Source organism: Myiozetetes cayanensis, unplaced genomic scaffold (assembly GCF_022539395.1).
Source record: "Myiozetetes cayanensis isolate MyiCay16 unplaced genomic scaffold, myiCay2020 scf6-25, whole genome shotgun sequence".
Lineage (NCBI taxonomy): Eukaryota > Metazoa > Chordata > Aves > Passeriformes > Tyrannidae > Myiozetetes > Myiozetetes cayanensis.
This window is the reverse complement of record NW_026087853.1, coordinates 55,173,343-55,190,329: the sequence shown is the minus strand read 5'-3', so window position 1 is coordinate 55,190,329 and position 16,987 is coordinate 55,173,343. Positions and strand designations below refer to the sequence as shown.

Here is a 16,987-nt window from a genome sequence, read left to right as displayed (position 1 = left end):
GGGCTCTGCCACCCACGTGCCATCAGCAAACAGCTGCAGAGTGTGGGCTTTTTATCCCAAATTTGGTCCTTGGGGCCCCAGGATCTGCCAGGAGGGGACTGTCCTGGCAGGCAGTGATTGTTTCTCCCCTCTCCTTGCCCTGCTCCCTGTTTTTTCCAGCACTTTGGAAGTGCTTTGTTGTGGGTGAGGGCTGTGCCTGCTGTGCCGGCAGCTGGTCTGTGGCTGGGCAAGAGCGGGTGGCCCCTTGGCCCCCAGGCCACCAGTTGCATCCCAAAACCTGCCTGGCCTTAGGCACAGCTTTTCCAGCAGCTTCCCAGCCGGGAGAGCTCCAAAAGCCACCAGCATTGGAGCAGGCATTAGGCCCAGCTGAACCCAGAGCTGCCACTGGTGCTGGGAGGGACTGGTGGCACCAGTGCTATCGCCACTGATGCTGGGGACAGTTTGGGGCCGGCTGATGGTGTCCGCTTGGGGCAGGGCCAGCGACACAGTGCTGGAGGGTTCGTTTCTCAGGTGGTGGCTGAGCTGTGGCTACAGGATGACAAAGGGATCGTGGGGATTGCAGGAGCCACAGGGAGCCTCTCCCAGACCAGGTGTTGAAGCGCCAGGTGACAATGGGGTGCAGGCAGGTCCCTGCTCCTGGAGGATCAGCCCTGGCTCTCCCTGCCCTGCAGGGACACTGTGAAAGTGTCGGGGCTTGTCCGGGGTGCGGCGGCAAATGCCAGCCTGGAGTGGCCTTGTCGAGGGGCTGCCACCCCACCAAGGGGTCGTGGAGGGAGCACAGGAGCCTCCCAACAGCCCCTGGCTGAGAACAGGCTACACATGACAGCAGTGGCCGTGTGGAGGGTCCTGGCAGCCACCAGGCATTGCCAGGGGGTCCCCTCTCGGCAGCCCCCGGTGAGTATAGGGTATGGTGGGGGGGACCTGCTCCATGGTGCTGGAGTAAGTGATGGCCCCCAAACTGGTTTGGCCCGTTTCAAATGCTCCCTCTCAGCTTATCTGGCTTCAAAGGGCTCCTGCTCCATCCCACGCACACAAACACGCTCCCTGCGAACCTGGGGGAGCCCCCTGCATCCCAAAAACCTTGTGTGTCCCCCAAACTCTACCTCCCCTCCCTCTTCTCCTTTTGGCACCCTCAAAGTCTCCCTGCTGCACCAATGGGTGGCCCATGCTGGGGATTCACGGGGATGAAGTGAGAAGGACATGTTGGATCGTGGCCATGGTGGCAGTGGGGATCCACGGGGACTCTTTACAACACCACGGACATGGCTGAGACATGGCTCCACCTGGGGGGGGCTGGGACACCCGAACCCTCCACCAGCACTCCCGCTGTGCTGACGGTTCTGAGGAGCGACAGTGAGCCCCGAAAGCCCAGCCTTGGCGGGGAGGCGAGCGGGTTCCATGCAAAACCTCAGTGAGGAGACTGGTTGGGCGAGGTGCGGGGCGGGCCCCGCGCGCCCCACGCCTGCTGCAGACGCCGGCGCCCACCCGCACCCCTGCAGCACCCAGGGGTGCACCTGCCTGCCGGGAGGATGCTGCAGGGCAATGGCCCCTCGGGGCCACCCAGCCAGGTATGTGCCAGTCGGTCCTGTGGCCATCGCAGTGGCTGTCCCCACCGCGGGTCCCCAGGGAGAGCTGGTGCCACCCATCCTGCCACCCCTCCCCATCCACCGGTGCCGGGGTCTGGGACTCCAACAACTGGGTCGGGCGGCTGCCAGACTCTGTCCAGCTGTAGCCAGGAGGTTTTTCCCTCCCTCCTCATGCCTCGGTGTCCCTGGTGTGGCTCCTGGCACGTGGGTGCGGTGGCCGGGCTGTGTGGAGCTGCACCAGCCACTCCCTGCCCGAACGCCGATGGCACCGGGGGGCACGGCCACACCTGGGGGACCCGGGCGTGAGGATGGGCGCTGAGGGGTGCTCGGGGGGTGGGGAGGTGGGAGAGGATGTGGTGCTCCCAGGAGCTGGGTCTCCCTGGGAACGTGGCTTTGTCACCCCACGAGAGAGTGACAGAGGTACCTCCAGGCTGAGGACGGTCAGCAACAGCTTCAGGGACACCCCGATTGCGTTTGTTTAACTCTGTACCACCCCTGGCAACGGTCGGAGCCTCTCGGGAATCCGTCAGTTTAGCTCCGAATATCTTGTGTTGTTTTCTGGTGGGGTTTTATGTGGGTATTTTTCTGGCTTTGTTGTGTGGTTTGTTGTTTAGGGGTTTTTTGCGGGTTTTTTGTGCCGATTTGCTGTTTTTAAGTCCCTTGGCGCGTCCCCCTCCCGTTCGACCCTTCCCCAATTAGGGAGCCGCTTGACGAGGCAAGAGGTGCCCGTTCCGGCTCCGAACCTGCCCCAAGCCCCTCGAGACCCCCCAGTTTCCACCTGGAAACTGCAGGGTAGTGTCGGGAGGTAGAAGCGGGGAGAGTGGGGCTGCCGGGCTTGTGGGAGTTCCTGAAGCCCTTTTGTCCCCTGGGGCTGGGGGGGCTCCCGGGATGGCCCCGATCCCCCGGGATCCTGGCACGGGGACGGCGGGCAAGCGTTGGCTTGCAGAGCGAGCGATCCGCCCCCTCCCCGCCCGCTGCGGGAAGAACCCGTGATTCATCTGGGCTCGGAGCGCTGGGAGCGCCCGCTGAGCTCTGCCAAACCCGGTGCGCCCGTGGGGCGGTGCCGAGGTGGGAGAAGAGCGGGGAGCCTCGGGGGTTTTCCTGCGTGCTGTACCCTAAAAGGGTCAGGGGTGACCCCTGAGCGAAGGGGAGCCCCGCACAAACCCGTGAGGTTGGAGCCCTCGTTGCAGACGGGGAAGTGGGTCCCTGGCATGATGGTGGCACTGAGAGGGTTTTGGGGAGGCCACCAGGGGACTGTCACCCCAAAATGCTGGCCCGCAGCTCTTGCCACCCCGCCCCGGCCTCGGCTCCTGCTGACGGCGGCACATTCCTCGGGGACAAGCCGCCCTTTTCACCCCCGACCGAAGCGCAGACCTGGTGTCATCTGCCGGGTGTTGTAAAGCCGGCCCAGCCCGGAACGCGGTGACGCCAAGCTGAGCCAGGGCTGGCTGTGGAGCCGGGACCGCGTGGCTACGCTCGCCCCAAACCGCCCAGCCCGGCTAGGGACGAGCCACCGTGTCCCTGAGCAGGGGCAGAGCCGCTGCCCGGCCGGGGCTGAGAATGACCACAACTCTGGGCAGAGATGAGCAGCTCGGTCAGAGAGCTGGGGCTGCGGGAGGGCGGCATGACCTGACCCCGGGGGGATTTTGGGAGCTGATCCTGAGCACACTGGACTGTGGGGGAACGCGGTGGCCCCCCGTCCGGCTGTACCGGGCTCGGCAGGTGGGGTGAGGCTAATTAGTACCTGTGATGGCAGCAGGGTCTGAGTCACCGCGTTCGTCACCGCGGGCCCGCGGCGCCCAGCCGCCCCTTTTTTATTATTGTTGTTTTTTAATTCCCCGGCTGATTTGAAAAGCAAAGCAGGGAGGGCCTAGCCAGGAATTACTGCAGGGAGACCCTGCTCCGGGCTGGCCCCCAGTACCCAAGGGCCACCTGGGGGCTTGGGGTCCTTGTGTGGCTGCCAAAGGGTTTGGCGTGACCCTGGAAAGTGGCTCAGGAGTCTGGGGGTCCCTGGGGAGGATACCTGGGGTTTAGTGGTGGGTAATGTGGGAGGTGCGGGGCTGGCTGCAGACTTCCTGGGAGTGCAAGGGTCTCCTGGAAGGCCATGTAGGGTGTATGGGGCTCATTGGAGGGACAATGCAGGGGCCCAGAACTCTACAGAGAGGTCATATGGGGGGTCAAGGCTCTCCTAGGAGGTTCCCTGGTGGTCTCGAGCTCACCGGAGGGACAAAGTCTGGGACTCAGTGTCAGGGCCACGTGGATCTCTGGGGATCAACAAGGAGGCTGCTGGGGGGTCCAGGGCTCTCCAAGGAGGTAAAGGAGACAGCTGCCTGAGAGGATCCTGGCTTTTCCCAAGATATGACCCCCAGACCCCTGGACCACCCGCCTCCCTCATGCCCTTGACCCCGCAAGGTCGCCCTTGGGCTCCTCCACCTGCGACGGTGGCAATGGTGACGATGGTGACGGTGGCCCCAGTGGGGCCCCCTCCTTCCCGCCGGCAGCGGCGGCGAGGCGTGGCAGTGGGGCGGGACGGACGGGCCGGGACGGAGCCTCCCTAGGGCTGGGGAACGCTGAGCCGCCGCTCACCTGCGCAGGGCGGCCGGGCTGGCCGGGGCCCCCCACGCCGCCGCCATGCAGGAGACTAACGCCTTCCTGCTGTCGGCCCTGCAGCCCGAGTCCGGCGTCTGCTCCCTGGCCTTGCCCTCGGACCGGCAGCTGGACGAGCGTGGCCGGGAGGCGGCCGAGGCCCAGCGCCTGCGCAGCGCCCGCGTCCAGGAGCAGGTCCGCATCCGCATGATGCTGCGGGGGCACGCGGCGCCCACCCGCCCCGAGGACGTCACCGACGGCACCAGAGGTGGGAGACCTGTCGGGACCCCAGGCACTTGTGGTGGGAACCCCTTGGGTGGCACTGGGATCCAGCCGCATCCCTGGCTGGTGGTTTCGGGGTGACCCCCCACCCTGGCGAAGGCCCCCAAACACACCTGAACACCCCCAGCACTGGGACAGGGGTAGGACAGTCCCCAGCACGGGCTCATTTCACCACACTCGGGGTCCTGCCTCAGTTCCCCCACCTGCCCCTGGAGGGATTTGCACTGGGGAGGGTCCAGTGCCTCACATTGGGCTGGGAGGGGGGAGATTTTCCCCGCCCTGGTGGAGCCCCCCCGGCCCTGAGCGGCACCACTGGCCAGGCTCCAGCTCCTCCATTTAACGTCTGCACCGGCAGCCTCCGCCCTACCGCCTCGCCTGGCACTGCGCAGGATCCCCGACCCCTGTGCTGGGGGATCCCAGCAGTGGGGACAGACCCCCCTTTGGCCCCCCGAGGGCTTCCCGAGGTGCAGGCGTGAGTCACCACTGTGGCTGGTGGTGTCCCCATCCCGTCCTGCCGGCAGCCCTGGGGTGCTGGCACAGCAGACAGGCAGTGTGAAGTGCCCATGGGTGCAGTGGGGTGTCCAGATCCCTGTCAGCATCCCATCCCAGGGGAAGAAGCCAAGGCTGGCTTTGGGGGATGCCTGGGCTGCTGATTGAGCTGCGGCAGAGGGGACTGGGCTGAGCTGCCGCGTCCCCGCCAAGGTGGCAATTAGTGCCCTTGCCGTCGGGGCATGATGCAGGGCGGGGAGGCCACTTCTGCTCCCCGTGGCCAGCAGGCAGGTGAAGGCAGCCTCCTCCCACCCCTTCATCCCCACAGTGCCGCTGGTGCTGCCATGGCTCCCATAGCAGTTCCCCCTGGGATGAGCTGGGGGGGAGGGTCTTGGATTCCTAGGCCTCCCTTTAACTCCTCCATGCTTGTGTTGCCCCCTCTGTTGCCATCCTTCAGGTGGTCAGTACGGCACGACCCTGCACTCCTCCTTCAGCTCTCGCTCTCAGAGTAATGGTGTGGACCCCAAAACCTCGGTATGTACTCGGGGGTTTGTCCCCCACCCTGTGCCGGTGCCCATCACTGAGCTGGCTGGGGATGCCGGCAGAGACTCAGCCTGAGCTGTAGCTTTGGTTGTGCTGAGGAGGGCTCTGGGCTCCATCCTTTCCTCTCCCACAGTGGGGACACAGGGATGGGACCCTTGCCCTTCCTAAGTCTTTGTTTTCGCCCCCCTAGCTGTACCAGCCGCTGGCCAAGAGGGATTTCGGCACCCTGCGGGGCAGTGGCTGGTCCTCTCGCTCGGCTGTGGACCTCACCCCGCACAAGCGTGTGGCCACCATCAGCAACGGGGGCCTGGGCAAGGCGCGGGGCTACAGCGCTGGCTACGCGGCCTCACAGGCGGCCAGCACATCTCCACGGCCCAGCTCCTTCCATGAGCGCAACTACCGCTGCCGGCAGAACTTCGACACGCTGTCGCTGCGCTCCCTGCGCCTGGCCGACGGGCCGCTCCAGCCCCCCGGCCTCACTGACGACCGCTACAGCGTCCTCTCAGAGCAGCTGGACCGCCCATTTTACAAGAACCAGGGAGGCAGCGGCGGTGGCTTCGCCCGCTCCTTCGCCTTCGAGCGGCAACTGAGTGCCGGCACGGCCGCCAAGGCCGGCTGCGAGTGGCTGGAGGGCGCCGAGGGGCCACCGAGCCGCACCATCCGTGCACCCGCCATGAGGACGCTCCAGCGCTTCCAGAGCAACAACCGCTCACGGCTGAGCGCTGGCTCCTTTGGCGGAGTGTCCACGGGCAGCACGGGCGCCTTCCTGGGGCTGGGGGAGCACAGCTCCCGCGCCCCCTCCGTGCGCAGCCTGGCCGAGTCTGGCCACCACCTCCCAGAGCCGCGTGCCATGGAGATGTACAACGGGCACGGAACGCTGCTTGGGCACCACGTCGGGGGGTGAGTGCCACGGGGCCACTCTGGGGACGCTTAGTACTGATCCCGTGAGGGTGAACCCCTCCAGCTCCCACCAGGCACACGGCATGCGGGAGGGGGAATGGGATGGTGGGCACAGTTTAGTCCCATAACACGGGCTGACCTCTGAGTGCGTCCTGCCTGCGGCCTTGGCTCCTTCCTGGACATATCCTGAGACAGAGGGGAAGGAAGGTGCTCACCCTGCTGGGAGTGGAGTCCCACACCCTGGAGCGCAGTGCAAGGAGATGGGCTGGGAGGCTCCTGGGAGATGTGGGATGTGGTGGAGAGGGAGAAGGGTTCATGGGGCTCCTTGGAGAAGTGGGATGCAGTGGGTGCAGAGATGGAGAACCCTGTGGGACACTGTACTGGGGCTCCCTCTCACCTGGTTGTGCTTCCAGGTTTGACGACATCGACCTGCCCTCGGCGGTGAAGTACCTGATAGCCAGCGACCCCAACCTGCAGGTGCTGGGTGCTGCCTACCTGCAGCACAAGTGCTACAGTGACAGCAGCGCCAAGAAGCAGGTGAGCCCCTGGAGCTGTGGGAGAAGAGAGCCCAGCCCCTCCACCGTAGTGGGCGCCCCAGGGGGAGGAAGGGCTGGAGGGAGCCCTGGGAGTGTGGTGTGTCTGACCCCCGGGGCTGTCCCCCAGGCCCGCAGCCTGCAGGCCATGCCCAAGCTGGTGAAGCTGTTCAACAGCCCGAACCAGGAGGTGCAGCGCCACGCCACCGGCGCCATGCGCAACCTCATCTATGACAACGCCGAGAACAAGCTGGCGCTGGTGGAGGAGAATGGCATCTACGAGCTCATGCGCACGCTGAGAGAGCCCGACGACGAGCTCCGCAAGAACGTCACAGGTTGGGGGACAACGGCGGGGTGGGTGCCCCAGGGGTGGCAGTGTACTCCCCCCTCCCATCCTGTGAGCAGATCTGGGATGATGCTACACGGGGCTGACCCCTCTGCATCCTTTGTCACCTGCCCTGCCCCACGGCTGCTCCTGGCTGTGGGCGGTCAGTATGAGCCCCCCCAGGGAGGTGAGTTGGGGTGGATGTGCTTTCCAGCCATTCTGGTACTGAGGATCCCCCTCTGTGCAGGGATCCTGTGGAATCTCTCCTCCAGCGACAACCTGAAGGATCGCCTGGCACGGGACACGCTGGAGCAGCTCACAGACCTGGTCCTGGTCCCCCTCTCTGGGCTGGGGGGCTCAGGTGTCATCCAGCAGAACCCCTCAGAGGCAGAGATCTTTTATAACTCCACAGGTTTCCTCAGGTAGCTGCTCTGGGTCCTTCCACTGGGGGCAAAGTTTTGGGCTGAGGAAGAGATGTAAGAGCAGGGTCTGCAGGGCTTGGTCCCTCCTGCTTGTGTACCCTGGCAAAGTCTGGTCAGCCCCATGGAGTAGTACCAGCTGCCTGCTCCATGGGGTTCCTGGGGCAGGAGGGGGCTGTGGGGGATCCCTTTCTCTCTGAGACTGACCCCCATTCCTGTGCAGGAACCTGAGCTCTGCCAGCCAACAGACCCGGCAGAAGATGCGTGAATGCCATGGGCTGGTGGACTCCATGATCCACTACGTGAATAGCTCCCTGGAAGTGGGGAAGTCAGAGGACAAGGTGAGGCCTTGGGTACTGGAGGGGGCCTAGGCATGTCTTGGTGTGTTTGTGGGAGAGCCAGCCTGGCTCCATCCGGGCTCCCTGGGCATAGCGGGGACAGCCGGTGCCGTGGCTGGCCATGGAGCCCCATGGGATCGCACCCCAGGGGCTGTGCCAGTGGGGGACAACCTGGCAGGTGGCACAGGATGGCACCATCATGTCCCATCTCCCTACCAGAGTGTGGAGAACGCAGTCTGTGTCCTGCGCAACCTCTCCTACCGCCTGTACGACGAGATGCCCCCGTCCTCGCTCCAGCGCCTTGAGGGCCACAGGAGGAGCGCTGGTGGCACGATGACGGGGGAGCTGGTGGGCTGCTTCAGCCCCCAGAGCAAGAAAGCCCGTGAGGTCAGTGGGGGGCATGTGGTGGCCGTGTCACCGGGGTGGGGTTGGCGCTGGGAAGCGCTGGCAGCAGAGGTGGTGCTGGGGCGGAGGTGGACGCCAGCCTCTGTGGGTGGGTGGGACACACGGGTGAGCTCAGCAGAGGGTGAATCAGGTGTTTGGGGTGAATCAGGGTGCTGAACCCCCGCTTTTCCACGCCACAGGGCATGACGCAGCCAGGGTGACCTGCCAGGTCCCTGCCCAGGCAGGAAAGAGGGGACACTGGCAGTGAGGGGCACTGTGGAGGGGCCACCTCCTGAGTCTAATGGTGCCCCCGTCCCACAGCACTACCTGAACGCAGACATCGTCACCTTCACGGAGGTCTCCAAGGACCCCAAGGGGATGGAGTGGCTCTGGAACCCGCAGATCGTGGGCATCTACAACCGGCTGCTGCAGCGCTGCGAGCTCAACAAGCACACGACGGAGGCGGCCTCGGGTGCCCTGCAGAACATCACGGCTGGGGACCGCAGGGTGAGGAGCGGGGGTGCCCGGGGAGAGCCTGGTGGTCCCCACCATGTGGCCTTCACAACTGTGCCTGGGTATGGGGGACACCTCCGGGAGGGGGAGGCACCTCCTCTCCTGGGTCATCACCTGGGCAGGGATCACCCCGATCTGCCCCGGGGGAGGGGGAGGAGGAGGAGGAGGAGGAGGAAGGGGAGGAGGAAGAGGAGAAAGAAGGGGAGGAGGAGTGGTGAGTGCCCTCGGGAGGCTCCACGCAGGTGTGTTTGCCTCGGCAGTGGGCAGGGGTGCTGAGCCGGCTGGCGCTGGAGCAGGAACGCATCCTGAACCCCGTGCTGGACCGTGTCCGCACCGCCGACCACCACCAGCTGCGCTCTCTGACTGGGCTCATCCGCAACCTGTCCCGCCATGCCCGCAACAAGGATGAGATGTGTGAGTGCCGGGGGCACTCAAGGCTGGGGCGGGGGGGTGCCCAATGTGTGCCTTGCAACCTTTTCCTCCTCAGTCTGGTCTCCAGTTAACCCCAGCCCCGTCCCAGCCCCATCCTGCCTGCTCCATCCCTGCTCACAGCTGAGCATACGGGCTGGTCCATCCCCTGTTCCCAGACACGGCTCGACCCTGTGTCCCCTCCTTGCCCCCCGGGGACTGCCGCATGTCCCCTGAGTCTGGCCACCAGCCCTGACGTGCCCTTTGCCCACAGCCACCAAGGTGGTCAGCCACCTGATCGAGAAGCTGCCAGGGAGCGTGGGGGACAAGGCACCGCCCGCCGATGTCATCGTGAACATCATCGCCGTGCTCAATAACCTGGTGGTGGAGAGCCCCATGGCTGCCCGTGACATCGTCTACTTTGATGGCCTCAGGAAGCTCTTCTTCATCAAGAAGCGACGGGACAGGTGGGAGCTCCCTGGGCTCCAATCTTTTGCCTCCTGCCTCTCCCCACCCGTGCTGAGCCCCCAGTCCCTCCGGGCCCCTCTGGGGTGGTCTCCTTGGGGCTGGTGGGCTCAGCCATCCCCAAAACTCATTGCATCCTATCCCTGTCCCAGCTCGGACAACGAGAAGTCCTCCCGGGCCGCAGCGAGTCTCCTGGGAAACATGTGGCAGTACACCAAGCTCCACCGGGACTTCAAGATGGTATGTACCCATTCTGGAGCCTCGTGCATCCTTGTGGGGGTTCTGAGGGGGGATCCCGAGGGAATCAAGGCCAGGGGATTCACCCTGGAGAGCCACACCATCCAAGTGCTTCCCAGCACATAGTGGGTCCCCACTCCATGCCTGCCCCTTCTGAGAGGTGGGGACATCCCAGAGCATTGTCCCTATGCAGATGGGTTGGGGACAGCCCTGCGTGGGGACAGCGTGGCCTGTGGGTGCTGGAGCAGAGGGGTCCATGTGCACATTCCCACTGCCCTGTGTGATGGGAACCTGTCTCCTTGCAGAAGGGGTACCGGAAGGAGGACTTCCTCAGCCTGTGAGGACACCCTGGGAGCTGGAATGCCTTACTGGGATGCTCCGTGCTGCCAGCTATGCCCTGGAGAGGCTGCTCGCCATCAGACCCCCCCCTCCATAGCCTAGTCCCCACCACATCCCATGTGCCTCCCTCCTCTGCTGGGTCCCCTTCCCCTGCTGAGGGACACTTGTCCTCCCTCCTGCCCAGCCTTAAACCCAGAGGCTGCTTTTGGCTCTGCTGTGGGGCCCCACAGGGACCCCATTAGTAGGGGTCTGCCTCACAGCACCCCTTGGGGACCCTCCCCACCCTCAGGGTGCAAAATTTGGCTTGTCCTGCAGCTTGACAGAGGGGGAGGAACCACACGAATTTGGGAAGGCTCCTGTAGAGCAGTGCTGGGTCAGGGGGGCTTTCAGGGCAGCTTCATCCAAGCTCCCTGAGCCATGGGGCTGGGTGGGTGTCGGTGCCCTGTGCCAGTGCAGGCTGTGCTGTGGAATACACGTGCTGTGCCCCAGCTGGGTGGGGATGGGGCTTTGCATGGCTTAGGGGGGCTTAGAGGGCTCTGAGGTGGCTTCCCACAGTTTCTGGGGTGGCACAGCGGCTGCAGGGAGCTGGGAAGCAACGTTGGTGACGTGGTGCTGTGTGCCCCCTTTGCCGGTGTTGTCGGGTAGAGGGATGTATGTGACTGGGACTGCCCATGCCCTCACTGCAGGAAGCTGTGGTGTCCTGGAGCCCATCTGTCACCCCGTGGGGACTGTCCCAGTGTGGCAGAGCCGCCACTGCCGCTCCTCGCCAGCTGCTGCCAGGGCTGGGCCCAGCTGGCACGGCAGGAGTGGGATCCGGGCAGGGCCGGCCGGGTCGTGTTTGCTGAGCGGCATCGCCCCATAGGTGGGGAGATGCCCCCAGTGCCCCCGGCTGCCTCGGTGCTGGGCACAGGTGGGGCAGCAGGTCCAAAGCTCAGGTGGGCTGTGGGGTGGCTTTGGGCTGCCGGCAGGTTTGGGGCTGGAAGGAGCCCCTGCGCTTGGAGGGCATAGCACACCCCGAGGGTGGAGTAGGTAGAGGGGTGGGAGGGTTTGGGGAAGTGGGTGGTGCTGCCAGAAGGGCTGCATCCGGGGCTGGCGTGGCCCCCTCGGTGAGCAACACCCGGCGTGGTCCCGGCTGGGGCTACCGGGGTGTTTGCCTCCCCAGGTCTCCGTGTACAAACCCCCCGAGCCCTGTGTACCCCTGAAATAAAGGCCTTGAACGATGCCCACCTGGCCCTGTGCTTGGCTGGCACGTGGGAGGGGGGACAGCACCCCGGGGACACCAGGACCTCGGGATAACCAGCATGGGGTGAGCTCAGCCCCCAGTGCCACCCCATTCACTGTGCCCAGTGTGGCTCTGAGTCAGTGTGACAGGGACACTGGTGTGGGAGGGACACAGCACAGAGCTGCCTACCCTACTGCCTGTGGTAGGGAAACCCCCGCCCCGTGTCACCCACGTCTCCCCTGGTGTCACCCCTGTCTGCACCATGGACGGACCCAGTGGGTGCAGCAGCCTTTTATTGCCACAGGGTTCCCGTGGGACAGAGGTGCCGCCTCCACTCCCGCCTGGCACTCCCTGGGGCTGGGGCACAGTTGCTCCTTGGAGGGCATCGCCCATCCCAGTGCTTGTCCATCACACAGGAAGAATGTCCCTGCCACCCACGGCGAGGGATGAGGCCCAGCACCTGAGGCTGGTGCTGCGGGCAGGGTGTTCCTGGTGATGGTTTTCCACCACAGAGCCAGGTCCCGCGTTCCCACCACGACCGTGACTCTGGTCCCATCGTAACGCCCGGGCTCCTCTGCCGTGACCTGGTCTGTGTGTCCCCATGGGGACGGGGAACACCGTGTCTCTGGCCTGTGGCTCTGCTCAGATGTCATCCTCTGTCACCAGGCAGTAGAAATCCGTGCGGGCGCCGTAGTTGCGCGATCCCAGGTCCGAGACGTCGAGCTCGGGCCTGTGGCTGTCCCGGAGCTGCACGTCCTCCATCCCACTGGCAGCCGGAGTCCTGGGGGTGCCCAGGCGGGGGGGTGGGGGGCTTCCAAAGATGCGCCCTCGGAGGCCTGGCAGGAGCAGGGAGATGGATTTAGGAGGTGGAGAGAAGGAGCTGGACCCAGCCTGCTGCCACAAGAAGGGGTCACAAAGCCCAGAGGTGACCTCCAGCACACAACTGTCCCCCCAGGAGGAACAGTGGGAGACACGGACCTGTGCCAAGGTCTCCATCCGGATCGAGGTCTCCTGTGCTGTCCAGGTAGCTGCTGTGCAGGATCAGCATGGGGTCCTTGTCCTCCTGCAGCTGGGTCTGTGGGTCCCCCACGCTGCCCTGGAAGGACACCTTGCGTGGCAGGGCCAGGCGCAGCTCCTTCCAGAAGTCCGACGAGGGGGTCTGCAGGGTCAGAGGGGCAGATGAGCTGTGCTGGGACCACGGCAGAGCCGAGCCTGGCCCCACACGGTGCTGGGGAGGGTTTCACAGGCTCGGCTTGCTCTTCCTGGTGGTGGGAGCTCAGCCAAAGTGAGGGCTGTGCTCCAGTGTGGCATCGTGCCCATGTGCCAGCAGAGAAACCGGCCTGACCTGCTGGAACACTCCTCAGGGCTCCAGCTCCCAGCCTGGCCCTGAAATGGCCGGAGCGGCCGAGGTCCAAAGCTCCGCTCTGAGAGCTGGGGCTGGGGAGACCCTGGAACATCACAGGGCCCTGACTGTGCAGGTTTGGAGGTAAGCACCCAGATCCAGGGTTGTTCTGGTTGCATTTTTAAATTGCCTCTAAAAGACAAGTGCCCCAAGCTGCTCTTTAGCATTGGAACCTGAGGAGCAGCCCCAGAGGGAGGCTGACACAAAATGGGGAGCTGGGAACGGAAGTGAAGTGCTGCCGGGATTGGTCCTGCTCAGCTCTCACCATGGAGCAGCCCCAGAGGGCAGCAGGGAGGCTGACACAGAGGGGTGCTGGGGATGGAAGAGGGGTGCCAGTGGGTCAGGATCCAGCTCAGAGCTCACCATGGAGCCGGATCGCCACACCAGCAGGGTCACGGTGTTCTGGTGCTGCTTCAGCAGGGTGATGGCAGGGTGGGTGATCTCCCGGTACTGGCTCTCGAAGATGATGAAGATGGGTTTCCTGGAAAGCTCCAGCAGCCTCCAGAGCCCTTCCCTGCAAGACAGGAATGTGGCAGAGGGGTGAAGGACCCACCAGCCCCTCTCCTCTCCCCTGGCAGCTGCTCCACCTCTACCTGAAGCTGCTGTTGCACCAGTCCTGCTCCAGGTATGCAACAGAGAGGACCACGATGAGGCGCCGGCACCGGCTGACGTTCATAATCAGGTCGGCTGATGGTTCTGTGGGCAAAGGGGTCTCAAGCACCTGTGCACCCGTGTGACCCCCTGCCCAGCCCCATGTGGGGCTGGTGCCTACCTGAGTTGGGCAGGATGTTCTGCTCATCCAGGAAGAGCTTGTAGCCATAGCGGTTCTCCAGCTGCGGCTTCACGATGAAGTGCACGAACTTTCGGTCGTCGGGGGCAGTGGCGTGGGAGACGTAGGCGTCGTACAGCTTCCCATCTGGGGAGAGCCACGGGGCAGGGGGGAACACAGGGGTCTGTGAGCCCTCGGACCAGGGCGAGCTGTTCCCAGGGGAGCTGTTCCCCCCAGCTCACCGTTGATCTCCAGCTCGCCGTAGCGGTTCCGGTACCAGAGGAGCATGTTCAGGCGGCACTGGACGTAGAGCACAGCCAGGAGCACCAGGAGTGCCAGGACCAGCAGGGCTGCCAGCACCGCCGGCACGTGCCCCGCTGTCTCTGTGAGGACAGGGAAGGACGCGGTGAGTGTGGCTGGTGGCCCTGGCCAATCCCCCATAGCATGTGGGCTCTCCATGGGGGTGCCCCCTCCCTGTCTCCAGCCTGTCCCTACCCGCTCGCTGCAGGGTGAAGGTGGCTGTGGCGTTGCTGAGCCAGCAGGCAAACACCCCAAAGTCAGCATCGTGGGTGAGGTTGAGGTGCAGGACGGTGGCCAGGAACTGCTCCGAGGTGTTTTGGGCAGACCTGAGGGGAGATGGGGCCGCCATGGGTTGGGCTGTGTGATGACTCCCCCGCCCAGGATGGATGGATGTCCCCAGGGCAGGCTCCTTACCAGGCGATGTCCTGGCTGCTCCCGTTGCCCAGCCACTGCCCATCCTTGCTCCAGGCAGAGATGGGCCGGCAGCTCTCGGCCCCGGCCCAGCGCACGGTGCAGTTCAGCACGACCTGGCTCCCCAGCGCCAGCTGCAGTGTCTCGTCAGCAGCTGGGACCAGGATTTCGGGGGGCCCGCTGCAGAGGTCTGGGGGCACAGCAGGGAGGGGCTTTGGATGGGACAGCTGATCCAGCTCGCTGCTGTCATAGCAATCTCAGAAAAACAAGCTCTGCCATGGGGGTCTGGTAGCAAGCAGCGCTCGGGGCTGTTTAGCAACGGGCTGAGCCGGTTTTGGGGGCTGGGCTGGACCCTCGCCTGCCCCATGAGGTGAAGCCAAAGCAGGACCCCCAACTGTGCCTGCACGGGGACCCTTCCCAGCTGAGAGCAGGTGAGAGTATGGGTTTTACCTACCTGCCATGGCGTGCTCAGGTGACGGGCTCTGCCGGCATCCCCGGAGGCCCCTGCGTGCAGCGTCTTCCGGGGGGGGCAAAGTCCACCTGCCTCTGCCACAGGGCGGGCTGGGCCTGGGAGAGACCAGGAATGGATCTGTGAGCGCTGCCTGCTTCGGGAGCTCCCACCCATCCCCATCGGTCCCTGCAGCAGTTCAGTCTGGGGGTGGTGGGTGATGTTCTGTGGTAAAGCCAAAGTCCCACCCACGGCGTGGTGGCCACTGTGTCACCTGCCCTCCCTGCGCTGACTCCCAGCCTGGCTTTCCCAACAGTGAATTTACAGGTGGGAGGTGATTAATGACCAACCAGGTGCTGTGGGATGTTAAGAACACGGCTTCAGCTCAAACCCGAGACCAGGGAGGGGAAGCAAGCTTAGCCAGAGGGTGTGCAGCACCTTCCCAGAAAACCAGGCCTTGGGAGGGCTCAGCAGGACCCCCTTTGCCTGCCAAGCCTGCCATGAGCTGCAGAGCTGCCTCCAGCCTGACATGCCCTTGAACTCGTTAACTGACAGCAGAATTAGTTTGTTTATGGAAAGGCAGCTCCCACCTGGAGAGCTCCTCCAGCGGGTGCCGTGTTCCCAGCGTGTCCGGTTGCTACCCCCTGGCTGTGGCCAGGGATTGGCACAGCTGCACAACATGCTATGCAAAAGTGGAGAGCACACGGAGACACCCCCCCCCTCACACAATGGGCAGCGGTGTCAGTACCATGGCCCCGTGGGAAGAGGCAGATATCGGGAGCAGATGGCAGAGCAGAGCCTGGCAAGGTCGGGCTCTGCCATCCCCAAACACTCACAGAGCCCTGGTGTGGGTGATAGGGGTGCCAGGGCTGAAGTGGGAGTCTCAAGGATGTCATGGTGCTGGTGTTTCCATCATAAATACCCAGCCTAACTCTGGGGGTCAGGAGGGGGGAAAACCTCTCCCAGTGGCCTCTTCTCCCTGGAGCTTTGGCACTCGCAGCTGCACCCTGATTTTGGGTGGCAGCAGGGCTGGGCTCAGCCCCTGGAGAAGCTGTGTCTGCTGGTGTGGAAGGGGAAGGGGGAGCTCTATGGTGCTTAGAGCAGGGATGGTGGCATGGTGCTCCCCTCTGGCACAACCCAAGACCAGTCTGGGGTTAAACAGCGGGTCAAGGTACGCGGGGGACGCGTGTTACGTGTTCAGCTTGAGCAGCTGTGAAGTGATTTGTACCTAAGGGATTAGCAGGATTTCTCCATGGCCAGGGAAGGACGAGCAAGGGATGGAGGAGAGCCAGCCAGGATTTTGCATGCAGAAAGAACGAGAGACCCTCACCAGGGTGGCATGGGGCTGTCTCTGCCTGGCAGGATGCTCCAGCTCTGCTCACTCCAGCCTGGATGGGTCACTCCTAAATCATTTCCCTCAGCTGGTTGAAGTAAGGAAGCCCCACAAGCTTCAACCTGGTCAGGGAGTGTGGGGAGGTCCCGAGAACGCCCTTGCTCCTGACACAGTGCTGGATGCCCACCAGGGGAGTGGGAGCCAGGGCTTCTGAGTGCAGAGGAAGGAGGAGTGCCTGCTAACAGGCAGCTGCAGCTCCCATTTCCCACGTCTTGGGGTTGAGGACACCCCTGATTTGAGGCAGAGGACCGTGTGGATGCCATGGGGTGGTGGGTGCCGGTTGGGGGGCAGCATTCCCTGGAGCTTAGGCATGGGGAAAGCGAGGTGGGCAGGGAGGCACGGTGGCCAAGGGGGTTGTGGGGCAGGAGAAATCAGCGTGGAGAGCCAGAGAAAAACCAGAGGAGAGTGAAGGAAAACCCAAGGAGAACCACAGGGTGTGGGGTGAGGTTGAAACCCTGCTGACCCTGTCCGAGGTGACATCGGCGCGGAAAGGGAAGTGGAACAGAGCTGCGTTTACCTTTGGAGCTTCCTTGGCCTCAGGCTTCCTGCCCTTCCCCTCCTGCTCGAGCCGACTGGACCAGCCAGGTCAGTGCTTGGGTTTTCTCTTTTTCTTTTGTTTTAATATTTTATCTATTTCTCCTCCCGGTTCAGCCCCTGCCCTCGTCTGGGCGCTGCCGCCGCCCCAATCACCAGGC

At 64.2% G+C, this 16,987-nt stretch overlaps 2 protein-coding genes across 2 annotated transcripts; one reads left to right on the top strand and one right to left on the bottom strand.

Moving 5' to 3' along the window:
• The first annotated feature begins 1,514 nt into the window (after positions 1-1,514).
• PKP3 (plakophilin 3) lies at positions 1,515-10,931 on the top strand. Its single transcript, XM_050336033.1, has 14 exons — positions 1,515-1,568; positions 4,257-4,440; positions 5,401-5,477; positions 5,677-6,386; positions 6,800-6,923; positions 7,050-7,254; positions 7,492-7,666; positions 7,887-8,004; positions 8,221-8,388; positions 8,707-8,892; positions 9,159-9,312; positions 9,581-9,773; positions 9,924-10,011; positions 10,314-10,931. The coding sequence occupies exons 1-14, from the start codon at positions 1,530-1,532 to the stop codon at positions 10,347-10,349; spliced, it is 2,457 nt and encodes an 818-aa protein (XP_050191990.1). The 5' UTR covers positions 1,515-1,529; the 3' UTR covers positions 10,350-10,931.
• A 928-nt stretch (positions 10,932-11,859) lies between these two features.
• Positions 11,860-16,977, bottom strand: SIGIRR (single Ig and TIR domain containing). Its single transcript, XM_050334873.1, has 10 exons — positions 16,810-16,977; positions 14,906-15,018; positions 14,455-14,641; positions 14,236-14,366; positions 13,983-14,123; positions 13,744-13,887; positions 13,565-13,667; positions 13,335-13,485; positions 12,548-12,728; positions 11,860-12,405 (listed from the first exon to the last, which is right to left on the bottom strand). The coding sequence occupies exons 2-10, from the start codon at positions 14,910-14,912 to the stop codon at positions 12,212-12,214; spliced, it is 1,239 nt and encodes a 412-aa protein (XP_050190830.1). The 5' UTR covers positions 14,913-15,018; positions 16,810-16,977; the 3' UTR covers positions 11,860-12,211.
• Between the last annotated feature and the right edge of the window lie 10 nt (positions 16,978-16,987).

What these genes read in the sequence shown, in the direction of transcription:
- PKP3 (XM_050336033.1), top strand. Translation starts at nt 1,530, where the DNA reads ATGCTGCAGGGCAATGGCCCCTCGGGGCCACCCAGCCAG. An exon ending in CTTGGGCACCACGTCGGGGG is followed by an intron (nt 6,387 to 6,799) that starts GTGAGTGCCACG and finishes TTGTGCTTCCAG; the next exon opens with GTTTGACGACATCGACCTGC. An exon ending in ATCAAGAAGCGACGGGACAG is followed by an intron (nt 9,774 to 9,923) that starts GTGGGAGCTCCC and finishes TCCCTGTCCCAG; the next exon opens with CTCGGACAACGAGAAGTCCT.
- SIGIRR (XM_050334873.1), bottom strand. An exon ending in CGGCGAGCTGGAGATCAACG is followed by an intron (nt 13,888 to 13,982) that starts GTGAGCTGGGGG and finishes GGCTCTCCCCAG; the next exon opens with ATGGGAAGCTGTACGACGCC. An exon ending in GAACATCCTGCCCAACTCAG is followed by an intron (nt 13,668 to 13,743) that starts GTAGGCACCAGC and finishes CTTTGCCCACAG; the next exon opens with AACCATCAGCCGACCTGATT.